Here is a 15,572-nt window from a genome sequence, read left to right as displayed (position 1 = left end):
GGAAGTGTCGCTGTGGCTCAAGTGGTAGAGCGCTAGCCTTGAGCTGAAGAGCTGAGGGACAGCGCCCAGGCCCAGAGTTCAAGCCCCACAACTGGACCCCCCCAAAAAAAACTAAGCATAGATCTTCCCTATGACCCAGCCATACCACCCCTGGGCATCTACCCAAAACATCACAAGCTAAGATACCATAAAGACATTTACACATCCATGTTTTGCTGCACTATTCACAATAGCCAAGTTGTGGAAACAGTTCAGATACCCTATAATAGATGGCTAGATCTGAAAAAATGTAGTACCTATACACAATAGAATTTTATACAGCCATTAGAAAGAATAATATTACTGTAAGGTTCACCAAAAGGAAACCACCAAATGGTTCAGGCAGAAAAGAGTTTATTGGGGGGAAAGCAAACTGCTGGCCTACCCCTACAGTGGAAGGTCCATGGAAAACAGGCTTAATGTACCTAGAACAAATCCTGTGAAGTAAGTCAAGCTCAGAGAGAGAAATTGCACATACTTTCTCTCACACATGGAAGCTAGATCTAAAATGAACTGGGACATGAGAGATTATCTGGTATTCGAGGCATTTACACAGTTAGACGGAAGGAGGATACTCCTAGGAAGGGAACACAAAAGTGCAATGCCTATGTACATGTGATTATACAAAATAATATTTATCAAAATGAACTCCAGGAAATGGAAACAAGCTGCTTTTGTTTTCTTTTCTTTTTGTCTTGTTTGTTCCCTTATGTATCTTTGGGAGAGTTGAAGTATCCCAACTTCCCAGGGCCAGTGGGACTCGAACCCATGATTGGCAAAAGAAGTCACCAACACTCAGTCAATCAGGCTAGGAATCTTTATTAGCCTCAGCGACTGCCCCTCACTATACCAAGACAGTGAAGAACAGCAGTAAAATAAAAAAGCTCAGGATATTTAAAGGCAAGATCCATATTAGGGGAAGGGCACTTGCAGGTGGACAGTGGTAGTTGCGCAATCAGCAAAGAAACAAGTTACAGAAGCAGGGCTAGCAGTTAGTGATTACAGATGGCCATTACAATTCCTGTCATTCCAATAACTAAGTCAATAAGTCACAAGGCAAAGTTATAACCAAGGCAATAAGTCACAAGGCAAAATCTTATCCTGATTCTTCCCATCAAAGAAACAAGTTAGTGAAATAGCAATTATACTCTAAATAAGCAAAGCAATAAGCCCTCAAAGCAAAAACCACATTCCAAATTTCTTGTCACACACTAAAATCAAACCACCTTCCAAGTTTTCTGGCTCTTTCTGAGTTTCACTGTTATTTACCCAATTCCTGTAACCTGGTGTTTAACCCTTTACTTCAAGCCTTTTATCTTTGGAATGACTAGCCTGAAGTTTTTCTCTACATGGAGATCGTGCCTTTCAAGTTTGGTCTTATTCTTAGTAATTAATAATTTTTTTGTTTCTAATTTCACATTTTATATTCTTTTGGGGGGGATCATCACAGGTAAGGGGGGCACAAAATGGAGGGACAAAGAGTGAACAAATGCATTAGTTATACTCACTGGACACTATGTTGAAAATGAACTATTCAGCTTGTGAGTGTGGATAGGAGGGAAAAACTGGGAGAGAGCAAGGGAAGGGGTGACATTGTCCAAAAAGAAATGTACTCTGTACCAGACTTAAGTAACTGTAACCCCTTTGTATATCACCTTTATAATTTAAAAAATTAAAATTTAAAAGATTCATAAAAAGATTGAAATCTACAAAAAATTTTTAAAATGACAAGATAATAAGCCTTAGTGGAAAGACAGAAAAAGTACATTTCCCAAACCAAAGGAAGCTACTTTTCTAATTTCAATCTATCTCCTCTCTCTTTTCTCTTCTCTCCCCTCTCCTTTTTCCCTCCTCCTTTCTTTTTCCCATCTCCCCACCTTCCCTTTGTCATAATGCTGAAGCCCAGTTCCAGCTCCTTAAAAAGCTTCAGAAAAGCCAGAAAGATATTGACCTGCCCAGGGAGATTTGGGGATAGATTAATCATTGTATTGCAGCAGTTTTGGGGAGGAGAAAATGAAGGCATATACCAGATATTCAGAGAAATGTTTTTCTATGCTCAAGACTCAAAAAGCTAAGAACAAAAACTGTAAGGTCTGCACAGGGATACCTCCCTACCTCTTGGCTAAGTTTCCGCCCAGTATCTGTTACCTAGGTAACTGGCAGACCTGGAAACAGTCACCGTCCCCTCCTGCTAGGTCACATCCTGGGCCACCTCTGGTCACAAGCCTCCCATCTGACCTTAGGAGGGTCCCAGACCCTGAGGTCATGTCCCGATCCAGTGTGGCCACAACTTTCGCCCTCCTGGCCACACTTCTTCCTGTCCCTGACCTAGATAAGTCCTGGCCCAGGGGTGGGTCTTCCTTTCCTTTTCAGCCATACCTCTCCACTGTGCACGTTGGGAGCAGCAGTTTGGTAAATAAACTTCTTCTCCTGCCTAAATAGTGCATGGTGTTCTCTTCATTGGCTACCGGCTACCTAATGAAACCTACCTATTTAATATACCTTACAAAAACTAAATGAGAAAAATTGAAAGGGCTACATTCCATTCATTAGTAATCCCTATTCTGCATGCTGCTTTATAAACATTCTTCTTTCTCCCAAGAAGCTGTGCTGTCCCTAAATAGACCATTAGGCTTCTAGATACCATGAACCACATGATTCTTTTGTAGATTTGAAATTGTGCAACATACTGGGTACATACTATATGCTCCAGAAATACTGTTGACCAACTGATTACTAAGTATTTAACTATTTTCCCCCTGGCAAATTTTCAGGAATGCTTAGTATTCACAAAACCATAGAATCTTGGAAACCAAAAGGAAGTATCCATCTATTGGTATACATTTTCCTTTAGATATGCATTATACAGAGATTTCCTTTGGAAATATAAACAAAGGATGCCTGATGAGCCAGGACAAAGAACTATATATAGAGATCAAGTGGCCAGAATAGCAAGGTCGAAGTGTGCCCTTCCTTAACCAGATTAAAGGGAATCTTGGGCCTGCCTCTTACCTCCTTCCCATGCTCTCCAGCCGCAAAAGAAATTATTTCCAACCGTTTATTTACTGAACCCTGAAAGTGGAGCAGCAACTATAATAAGTTACAATTCAGCTAATAAATCTATGGCGATTTTAATCTCTGTTTCTGTAATAATAGGAAGACTGCAGCTTTGTTTACTTTCTGAGGAGAATAGAGAACAGGGAGAAAGAACTAAAATGGGGAGGCAGTGTTCATGGCTTCTTTATGAAATGTCAACCTGTGACAAAAACATTTGCAGACAATAAGTAAGGAAGAGGAACAGGTTTGGCAGGAAAGTAGCCTATTCCAGTTTTCTCAGAAGTGCCTTAGCTGGTATCCTTCATCCCCACCCAAAGTGAAATCCCTGGTTTACACTGTGAATATAACAATTCCCTAAACACCTAAACCTGCATTAGAGAAAAAAAAAACCCAAATCATCATTCAGTATCAGGCTCTGATGGTTAACAGTATCATAATATTGATTTCATTTTATAAAATATTTGTAAGCATTTATGAAATGTTAAGCATCTTCTTAAACGGCATTTATAATTCTAGGCTTGTCCTGAAGCCTTTGGACACATAGGCTCTATGTTGAATGACTATAATAAGCAGGCTGGATTCACCCTATTATTAAGGGGAAGTTAAGGGAAGGCACATCTCTTACCTTTCAGAAGGGAAGATGTCATAAAGGAGAGCCATGGTCTTTTTATTTTATTTATTTATTTATTTAGTCAGTAGTGGACCAGAACTCTGGGCCTGGGCACTGTCCCTTAGCTCTTCAGCTCAAGGCTAGTGCTCTACCACTTGAGCCACAGTGCCACTTCTGGCTCTTTCTGCTTATATGGTGCTGAAGAATTGAACCCAGGGCCTCATGCATGCAAGGCAAGCACTCTAGCACTGAGCCACCTTCCAGCCCCAGCCAAGGTTTTCCCATAAACTATCTAGAAGAGTCCCTGTCAAGGACAGAATCCTAAACTATATACACTTCTATGAAGATAACTCCCAAAACACACTCTTGTGATCAACATTATTATATTATCTCACTATTCTTTTTTTAAGTTCTCATTTCATAATTTATTCTATTGTCTTCATTTCCTACATAAATATATCTACATTGCGGTGGATTTTTTCATTGTGTAAGCCCTCAAAGAGTAGATACTGTGCTCATGCCTTTTTAAAAAGAATTCTGGCATAATGCCATGTATAAAGAGGTATTAATAAACACTGATCTTTTGTGTAGCCAGAGAAGACAGTGGCTTTCATGATAGGATTTAACAAGCAATTCTAAGGGTGCTTCTACTTTGTTGGCTCTCATGAGACTATTCTTTCTTCTTATTTCCTTGCATGTGACAGCACTGGTGTCACCTCCTTAAGGCCCAAGAAGGAAGGCTACCTTCAGAAAGGCACTGTTAAAACATCACCTGATGAGTTGTCTTATGAGAATAATTTCTGCCACATGAACAGAACATAAAGGATTGGGTGCTAGGATGGTCTCAGAAAGGTTGGAACAGAACTATGTTAATGTGAGGCTGGACAGGGCTGTAAGCTTCCCAGAAGTGGGGAAAAGAGACTTTAATATTAATGAATAATAGCATCAAAGTGTTAAATTTGCTATTTGACTCTAGCTTGCTCTGTACTTAATAGTCTTTTTGATTAGAATGAGGAAGGTGAGTGTTAATTTTCTAGCCATATTTTATTCACTTTCAGCTGTTACTTTACCTTCAATCATGCAAATTCTAAACCTAGGGATCCCTTTTCTAGTCTCCTGCTTACAATACTCTCTTGTCCCTTTTCTAGTGTGGATTACTTATACTGTAATCTAACAGTCTAATCAGAATCTTTGATAGAATAGAACATGAGAGATTCTGATGAGCTGAAAACCACTAAGAAATACTTTCTATTTTGTTCCTTCTCTTTTGGAAAGGATTAGACAGACAATGGAGAAAAAGAACAGAACGCAGAAAATAACAATTCACAGAATTGTGACCCATAAAATCTGGAAAGTCATTGAAGGTCACAAAGTGAGTCTAACTCCTCATTTTATAGGTAAGGATATTGAAACTAAGAAGCCAAATGACATACATTCATATAACCAGTTAATAGACAGAGCAGGCCAAGAACCCAGTTTTCCAGCTTACATTCTAATATTCTTCCTTTTCATTCCTTATGCTTCTTCCCAACCCTTACCCATTCTGCCAACTGACACAGACATTAGTACTTTATGTACTCTACATAGAGAACCAATTTGTTTGGCAAATGTAGTGTACAATCAGGGATTATATTGCTAAGATATGTTCATCATATAAGTATGTATACTCTACTGGAAGAAACATAGACGTTAACAAATCCAAATAGGGTCTGGGTATGAAGAATCATGACTATAATCCCAGCCACTTAGGAGACAATGATAGGAGGATCCTGGTTCCAGGCCATGATAAGTTAGCAAGGCCCCTACGTCAACAGACTAGCTGGGTGTAGTGGTACACATCTATAATCTACTAGGGAAGTAGAGGGAAAGGGATTGAAGCCTAAGCAGAAATGCAAGACCCTATCTGAGAAAGACCCTATCTGAAAACCAAACTAAAGCAAAAAGGTTTAAGCTGTGGCTCAAGTGGTAGAGCACTTGCCTAGTATGCTCAAGGCCTTTAAACCCTTTAAACAGCAGGAAGGAAGGAAGGAAGGAAGGAAGGAAGGAAGGAAGGAAGGAAGGAGGGAAGGAGAAAGAGAAGGTAGGAGGGAAGGAGAAAGAGAAGGTAGGAGGGAGGGGGAGAGCAAGTAAGGGAGGGAAGAGTATAGAATTAATTCATAGAAGACTACACAGTCCTTTAATAATAGGAATCACCAACTAGGATTACAATAAATTTATTTTACTGTTTAAAACAAAATCAAGTCAAGGGCTGAAAGTATATCTCAAGTTGTAGAGTGCTTGCCTTGAAAGCTTAGGGTCTTGAATTCTAGGCCCAGTTATTACCAAAAATAAATAAATAAATACAAATTTAAAAGAAAAGTGAAATAAGCAAAATAAACTCAAAGTGTTACATTTATTTGTCACCCAAGTAATATTGGAACTAGACTATCAGGCTCTAAATAGAATTAGAAAATTTTTTTTATCCAATCCAAGTCCATTAGGAATAAATGTGTTCTCTTATTTAGACTTTAGATCTTACCATTAGTTCTTCCATGAAATCACACAAAACTAAAAAGGTAGAGCTAATGTTTCATGCATGCTCTTGAGAAAAAGGAATAACATCTTTATTTTATTATGCCCACAGACAGAGTTCACTCCTCATCTAATCTCTACTCTAAATTCAATATTGGTAACAATTTCTTGAAAGCCTTTCACTTGTATAGCAGTTTATAATTCAGAGCCAACTTTAACAGGTATGACTTGTTGATGGCAAGAATAAGTGGAAAGGTGGTAAGCATCAGGTAAGGAGCATGATCTAGCTAGGACCAGGATAAAGAGGAGGTGGAGGAGGAAAGAGGAGGCTAGAAAGAGAAAAGGCAGTCCTGATTATATTGTTACTGAAATAATATTACACTGAATGAACCTTAACCTATCCCAAAGGACACAGGATTTACAACTTACTTATGACACACCAGTAATCTCTTTAAGGAGAGATCATTTCTAGTTTGAGGAAGGAAGAATCACACATCCTTTCTAATTTACTGCCTGTAATTTGGAAAGAAGGGTGTGTCCTTAGGACTGTTGTCTCTCAAACCCATCAACACTGCATTGCTTGTTTGTTTTGTCAGTTGTGGGGCTTGAACTCTGAGCCTGGACACTGTCCCTGAGCTCTTCAGCTCAAGGCAAGCGCTCTACCACTTGAGCCACAGTGCCACTTCCGGTTTTCTGGTGGTTAATTGGAGGGAAAGTGTCATGGACTTTCCTGCCCGGGCTGGCTTTGAATTGTGATCTTCAGATCTCAGCCTCCTGAGTAGCTAGGATTACAGGTGTGAGCCACCAGTACCCAGCAAAACTGTAGTTTTTAAAAAATTATAAATATTCGTTCCTCTTATTAGAACAAGCATCATACAGAAATGAGACTTTGTAGAGCTACCCATCACTTCAAATGATTATAAACTACATTCTGACTAAACCCAAGCTCCCCCAAAAGATCATCCAATCCATCTCCTCTGAAAGAATTGGGAAGGTTCCTGTTACATACCTCAACTTGCTGGCAGATCTGTATTAGTTTGGCCATTTGATTTTCTAGTTCACTGTTGCGCTTAACCAGGTTGGTGAGGTTCATCTCCAGAGTTTGCTGTCATCATAGAAGGTGTGAAGCCAGCAGGAAAAACAGAGGGAAAAAAAGGACAAAAAATAATGAGCTTGAGAGCCAATGTGATGATCAGTCAGTAAATAATTTGTTTTTCAGTGATAGGTATAGATCCTAGAGAATTACATGTGTTAGGGGAGTGCTCTAGCACTAACCCATCCCAACCCATTAGACAAATATTACAAAGACTCATCACTTAACACCTATTATGCATCAAGCTTGTTTTAGGTACTAGTTAATCAGATGTACCTCTGTTCCAGACTGTCATTACTGAGGGAAAGATGACATTCATGACGTTGTAGGTGGATATAAGAATTTATTGACATTAAAGTAACCTTATGTTTTCAGAATATTTTATTAATTTTGACTTTCTAAAGTTATTTCATTGTCAATATCGTTTTTCTCCTTCAAGCAATCCTTTAGTATATAAAAACAGTCTTCATCATCTCTTTTACAGGTGAGTAGATTATGAAAAGTATGATTTATTGGATGATTAGTTTGCCAGACACTCTGCCATGGTAGTTCTATACATACTATTTAATAATTCTAATCATCTCATGAAAAAAAGATTAGCATTTTACTGATGAGAGAACTGAACTTCAGAGTGAAGTGTATATGGTACTGAGGAATCGAATCCCAGGCTTCATGCATGCTAGGCAAGCACTCTACCACTAGGCCACATTCCCAGCCCCAGAGCGAAGTTTAAGTGACTTTATAGTCATATAACTAAGTTGCAGCAAAGATAGGATTGGAGTCCATGTATCCAGTCCCCTATTTTAACTTATTCTGGTGAGGTTTTTTTTTTTTTGCCTTTTTTTGTGGATATATTTATTAGTAGGCTGCTTCAATAATTTTTCTCACTCATCATCCCAACACCTTACAAAGTTTGTTTCAAATGAATTATACCAACATCCTGGCCCTTCAAGCATTACTTCCTTTCATTGCTTCATTACTATCTCCATAGTTCCTATAATTTGTAGTTATTCAAAGTACATACATTTGGAAGAGAGGGTGGGAAAGTTTGTGGGGAATAGGGAGCATGAGAAAAGAAAGGAGACTCATGTTCTTTGCTCTTTTCTGTCTTCTAAGTAGCTGTAGCTTCATAATAACTTTGGCACTGTTCCCATGATTATATCCCGGGGGATCTATTCACATTCACATAGACGTATATATTTCTAGATGGACTAATCTGATTTCACTTGTTCTTAAACTGGATTCTGAGGACCAGCTTTACTCTTACTTCATTTCTTGCCAGACCTCTCTTCGTTTCTTTAGCTTGATTCCCACTGGAGTAATTTTTCACCATTTATTTCCTTTTTCTCATCTTGAGGGTATTTCCTGTGATTTCTTTATCTTATGCATTTGCTTTTGTGCAGATGTACAAGGACATGAACTCAGGGCCTGGGAGTTGTCCCTTAGGTTTTTCAATCAAGGCTGGCATTTCTACCACATGAGACATAATTGCACTTCCAGCTTTTTGCTGTTTAACTGGAGATAAGAGAATCACAGAATCTCCTGCATAGGCTGGCTTTGAACTGTGCACCTCAGATCTAAGCCTTCTAGGTAGCTAAGAATTACAGGCATGAGCCACTGATTTCTAGCTCTCTGATTTCTTTAATCCTATTCCATTTCAATCTGGGGTTTCCCTAGCAAATAAAATGGGAGGGAGGGAAAAAGGAAAGACAGTAATAATTTCAGCTTCATCTCTAAGATAAACTGATGTCAGAGAAGAAAGGTTGGAAGCACAGAGATTTAATGCAACAAAATTTTTAATGAGCACCTACTTTGTTCAGGGTGCAGTAGTGACTTCACATAGAAGAGATGGAATTTTAATAGGCAGTGATGGAGGATGTCAAGGTATTCCAGCCACAAGGACTAGCTCACCTGTAGTCCTGGCTGCTTGTAAGACAAACGTAGGATAATTGCTTATGCCCATAAATTTGAAGCCAGCCTTAGTAATACAGCAAGACTCTGTCTCAAAAAATATTAATAAAATATCAAGCATGTTCAAGGAATGGCAGTTTAGCTCAGCTTGAAGAGAGTACTAGTACTGGTGGGGACAGGCTGGAAATGTGGATCAAAGCTCTGTAATGAAGACTTTGGATATGCACCTTTTTTAATGGGGGGCATATCAAAAGCTGTTAAACATGGCAATGACATAAGTACACATGCACTTAGGGCAATACCCTAGCAGCAGCATGTGTGGCAAACTGAAACAGGAAAACCTGAAGACCGAGATTCTGAAAAAAATGGAGGCTGCTATACTCAAGGTTGTTGCTAATATAGTCTGAACCAATCTAAGAGGATGATGGAGAAACATATTTCAAGAAAGGATTTGTCACTGTGAAATATGCAGAGAAGATAAGAGTAGTGAGTGGAGATAAAAGGCATCTGCATTTGGTAATTGGAGGGCACAAATAATCTTTGAAAAAGGAATTTCAGGATGGTTTTGGAAACAGATGCCAAATCATACAGGGTTTAAAAGGATGTCAGAAGTGGAAAAAGTGGCTCCTCTCCATAGGTGAGTATGACAGAATTCAGTTTGATCAAGCTGAATTATTTGATCAAATAATCTTGTTTGTGTTAGAGAATAAGAATGAGATTTAGTAATAGACCCAATTGGTCAATGATTTCCTCTAGCAGAGTAATTCAAATTCCCAGATAAATTAAATTCTATGTATCACAAAATGACTATATTGACATATTAGGTAAATAGAATGTAGATTGATGAACTCAGAGCTGAAACAATATTGAAAATCCATGTTTCCAAGTGTAATGTGTTTCCATTCAAATGTGGGAGTCCACAGGGAGGATGTTCTTAACAAGTACGTGACCTGTTGCAACACTAGTCCTGAAATTGATATTTCATGAATTATTCATGTGCATAGCAGGACTCAGATCCCTGTTGTGTGATCCTCATTTATGGCTTTGATCTGAGGTTCATGGTTTTTATAAATCTACTGAATACAAAAATTAGAGCTGAACACCTAATTTGGGGTCTGGTTAGACTATGCGCCTTGGGTTACCATCACAAAATTATGGCAAATGGTTAGTGTGCTATGGCCTCCTAGCAATTTTCAGATTGCCAGCACGTTATAACAACTAGAACTGACAAGATGACTCTAATTTCAACCTTGCTTCATTAATATGAAAATGCTTTGAAAAATAGATCTTTGGCTAATGAAAACACCATCTGTTGATGGCTTTTTGCCACTGTTTTCTTACATTATGAGACATAATTTGAAGAAAACACTGAACATTTACTTACTCACTTCCTATTCATTTACAAGGAATTAAAGTCTTGTCTCAAACTGGAATTGATTCTCAATAGAGAACATATGCAAAAGGAAGCAGAATTGAAGCGATTATGCAGTCTATTTCCCCACCCATTCCTTATCATGCCTAGCACTAACAAATCATTTGGAACTAAAATTTCTGGGCCACTCTAGGTTTCAATGATTTGATTGATTTGGTCAAGTAATTATCTTGTCTATACAGTGGCAGAGTAAACATAGAGGATTTGTGTATGTGTGTGTGTGTGTGTGTGTGTGTGTGTATCTGTGTAAAATCTTTTATAACAAAATAAACATGTTATTCAGTTTTAAGGAATTTGTTATTTCACCCTCTTCTTGTACAGTCTAGTTAATGACTGGGCTAGGTTCCCTCTGCCCAAACCTGGTGAGTACAACTTTTATCAAAACAGCTAAACTGTGACAGCAAGTTAGCCAAAGTGGCAGAGAGATTGGAATGGAGATATCTGCTGGGAGGAAATGAGGACAAGAGATTGGCAGGGTAAGCAGGATGAAGCTCCATTTCCTGCTGCAGGAGGTAATCTCTGGGTCCTTCTCTGCTTCCCTTTTGTGGGGGCTAGAGAAGCCATTTTAGCTTATGACACTGTGAGAACCTGTTCACCTTCAGATGGCACCATTCTAGCAAACACACCAAATGTGCATGTGTCTGAACAGCACAAAATGAGGGGAAGATTTGGCTATCTTTTCGTACTTGAGATATTAGAAGGCCTGCATTAACTAAATTGGCAGTCTACACTGATTCCATTTTCACCAAGTTCCATTTCATCTATGTCATATAGATTCAGACCTCTGTGCTCTGTAGTTATCTTTCTAAGGGATGAACGTATTTTGCTATCTGAGAAGCCAGGAACAGGCCATTCTTCTTCCAGACAGCATCCTATTTAAAAAATAAATGGCCACTCTAACCCTCTCAAATAATTGCTGCTTTTTTCCCCTTCTCTAGACCCAGGTTATTTCTGGTAACATTTCTCATTGGCTCTCTTAAGAAACCTAGCTGTATATAAAAACATCAGCTCTTCATTATTCTTATGGCACAAGCTGGACTCTAATCTCCACTTTGCATGTTCTGGGAAGGCACATGCATTCCCACACAAGTTTGCACACTTACACACACACTGACCTGACACTGTAAGTCTTAAAGCTGAAAACAGGATGTAGCCTTTCTGTTTGTTTTATTGAAACATCTAGTATTGTTATGAAATGCCTGTAAGCTCTCCTGCTTTCCAAAAAGTACAAGGGGAACATTATTTAAACCCGGGCAAGAATCAATCTTGGAGTTTTAATGTGGGAATTGAACCTTGGGTAGAGAGGGTAGGAGAGAAACATGAAGAAGGAAAGAAAAACTCATTCATGAGTCATCCCAATTAATAGAAGATAACTTTGTCTTTAAAAACAATCTGAGCCAGTGACTCCATTTCCTCTTCTTTGGTATCTTCTTTATGAGCATACACTGGCATCCTCCCATCTTCCAAAAACTACAAGTCAGAATTTTGGGGTGGGGGTCGTCACATTCTACCTTCTTTCTTAGCTGCCTGTCTTAAAATACTTTGCTTTTGCTTCAGTCTGTCACTTTATGTATCAATTACAGATGGCCTTTCAACAACAGAACACACCATCTGGTTAACAAACTGAAGCCCACACCCTTATGCCAGAGTTTATTCATTCCCAAAACATTTATTTGCTGTTGTATAGACACAGGCTACATCCCAGAATGAGATGTGGGTGATACACTGGATGTATATCACATAGGTCTACTCTACTTGAGGCGTGTAAGAGAATCGCTATTCAGGCAAAATAAAACAAGTTGTTATCTCCTACATTTCAGAAGACTCTACAACCTTTGAGGAAAGATCCAACCTTCCTATTTCCAGAGTACTATCAAAACCATCCCACATCCCCTCCACCTTCACTTTAGATGCATATGTCACAATTAAACCTCCAGCTTAACTTGGTAAGTTATTATTTGGACCTCAAGAAAGAAAATCTAAATCCAGTGTTTATTTTGATTACACCCACTCAGAATAGTGAGACAAAGCCAACTCAATTTTCCTGGAGGCATTGGGTTATATTCTACTTGTACTGTTCAGTGCCATCTTTTCATGTACATTCTCCTCTTTGTTGTTCATATGCTCTCCCTTCACATCTAATTTCTAATACATGGTGTTTTGCAAGGCTCGATCTACTGAGTTGACCTCACCTCAGCTCATTACTGCACAGCTTTGTCTTAGCGCTGTAGACATTGAAATTCATTTCTATAGCTCTGATTTTGGCGCCCTGGAAAGGCCTGAATTTCAGTTCCTCCTAGAGCACTTATACTTTCAGTATTAGAGTACTCTGTGCTGTGCTTCCCCTCTTCTACATGTTTGAATACAATTTCTCTCCTGTTTAGAACCCTCCCCCCTCTATGACTCCACTGACATCCCCTAGCTGGGGTTTGCACAAACTCACCAAAAGTCTCTTCTACCATCCCTCTTATGCTTTCTTACAATTCTCTGTGCTTATTCTGTCCTTAGTTTTCTCTCCCCTGATACCAAGCTGAAAACTCTATCAGATCTGAGACTATGCTGTGCTTTATCACAGTAACCAAAACACCTCTCCTGGCATGTAATAGATATTCAATGAATGATGAATTAATGAATGAATGACCCATAACCACAATTATCTCAAACGTAAAGTCAAAGCATCATCTATAATCACTTGCTCATTCTCAAGGCCTGCCAATTCTTTCTTCATGGACTCTCTAATTGACACTTCTCCAACAAGTTCATCTATCATGTTTTGGTTTTGAGCTTGATGATGCCCTTTGCCTCTGTGCTTCAGAGCATTCTATGCAAATTTCTGTCATAGTGCTTACCATACTAATTCTGTAATTGCCTTTTAAGTCAAAATGCATCATGGCAAAGACTATGTCTAGTTTCCTGTGGCCCCTGCTCCTACCACAGTGTCCAAAGTAAACTGTAAACAAGGTGTTTACTGTTTCTTCAATGAATTAATGGATGCATCCTTCAACTAAATTTCTGATGTTAAAGCTAAACTTATTGGCTGTTCTAGCTTCAGGGTAGACAGGGAATATGGCATTGCTTAATTATATCAACCTTCCATGCGCATGATAGCCATTATCACATTTCCCCCTTAAACTTCACTGTTTTGAGTTCAATAATTCTCATTTCCTTAATCTTTCCTCACCTATATTATATTTTTGTATTATGTTTCTTTGCCCAACAATAACAGACAGGATTTTCATCAATCAAGCAACAATGTGAGCCAATATTTTGCAGACTGTTCTCAAATGATCTTTACCACTTTCAGATGTTGATGAGAAGACTTGGGACAAAACAACCTACACCCAGAAAGATATAAGCACATATAATATCTGCTGGGCGCCGGTGGCTCAGGCTTGTAATCCTAGCTGAGATCTGAGGATCACGGTTCAAAGATAGCCTGGGCAAGAAAGTCCGTGAGACTCTAATCTCCAATAAACCACTAGAAAACCGGAAGTGGTGCTGTGGCTCAAGCGGTAGAGTGCTCGCCTTAAGCTGAAGAGCACAGGGTCAGTGCCCAAGCCCAGAGTTCAAGCCCCAGAACCGACCCCCCCCAAAAAAAAAGAATATCTACTTGTTAAACTTTCTCTCAAACCAAAGTAGCAACAGAAGACAGAAAACATCTTTCAACACAGGGTTCTATTACTACTAAGTACAGAACCAGAAAAATCAATAGAAATCCTGGAAAATGGCATACTGACATACAGCCACAGAGTCCTTCTTGGCCACTGATTCATGCAAGAATATACATGCTTGTATATGATACATATGTATGCAAATATATCCTCTTGAAACCCTGTCTCTCAAAACTCTCTTTCCCTCCCTCCCCCCCCTCTCTTGGACACCAGTCAAGATGTCACTAACTCTCTCTCTCCCTCCCTCTCTCATTCTCTCTCTGTCTTTCTCTCTCATTCTCTCTCTGTCTTTCTCTCTCTCTCTCTCTGTCTCTCTCAGACACCAGTCAAGATGTCACTAAACAGCTCAGGCTAGGCTCAGCCTCAGTTTCCTTAGTGCTGGAATTACAAGTGTGAACCACCAAGCCCTGACCCTAAAGATGTTTCTCTTACTCTTTGTTTTTAATGGGGGGGGGCAGTGCTCAGGATTGAACTCAAAGTACTCAATGAGCTCTCAACCTCTGGAGTCACACGTCCAGCCATTTGTTTTCATATTTTGCTTCTGAGATAGGGTCCTGTGGACTTTTCCTAGGTGGTATAAATTCATGACACTCTTATCTCTGTTTCCCAAGCAACTAGGACTTTCTTCTTTCATATTCCTATTGGTTTAGAAATAGTCAAATGCTCACTGGCACATAATTAAGAGGGTACCTGTCTTAGCCAACAGAAGTGGGTGTCAAGTGGGTGAATAGACAAATGACTAGGAGAAGGTGGCAGCTGAGTGAGAATGGAAGAATGGATGACAGAATGACCGAGTAGGAACGACAAGTAATCAACTGTGATAAGATTCTAGAATATCATATTTTCAAACCTTTAACTCTAATCAAAACTTTCCTTTGAACATTCTCCAAGTCCCATATCTCTTGTTTCCTTGTCTGTCAACCTTTAGCTGTCTGTGTCTCAGTCTCTCTTCATGTGTACGTATGTGTGTTTGTGCACATGCATGCACCCACATGCTTGTGAATGTATGCACACATGTATTTTGCTTTCCCATGGCAAAAGGCACTCTAATTCCAGGTAATTTTACAGCAACAAAGTCCTTGTATGTAAATGTAACTTCATTTAACAACTATTGTAGTAATGAATTTGTGGAAATGTAATGAGAAAAAGAAAATGTACTTGTTTATTCCTTTCAGGAAATTCCTGTATTCCCACTGATTTTCATCAGCTATATTTTTGGCAGGCTATGGGCATGGAAATGTGAGGACA

General features: G+C 39.1%; 1 protein-coding gene across 3 annotated transcripts in view; it reads right to left on the bottom strand.

Annotated features, from left to right (window-relative positions):
• Nucleotides 1-15,572, bottom strand: part of Mid2 (midline 2) — a 103,027-nt gene that overhangs the window by 64,349 nt on the left and 23,106 nt on the right. For all 3 annotated transcript variants that reach the window (XM_013025822.1, XM_013025821.1, XM_013025823.1), the window contains exon 3: nucleotides 7,227-7,322. In XM_013025822.1, the coding sequence (XP_012881276.1) occupies nucleotides 7,227-7,322 (96 nt within the window). The remainder of the gene's footprint in view (nucleotides 1-7,226; nucleotides 7,323-15,572) is intronic.

The sequence above is a fragment of the Dipodomys ordii genome, unplaced genomic scaffold, assembly GCF_000151885.1.
Source record: "Dipodomys ordii isolate 6190 unplaced genomic scaffold, Dord_2.0 Scaffold88, whole genome shotgun sequence".
Lineage (NCBI taxonomy): Eukaryota > Metazoa > Chordata > Mammalia > Rodentia > Heteromyidae > Dipodomys > Dipodomys ordii.
This window is presented reverse-complemented; position numbering and strand designations above follow the sequence as displayed.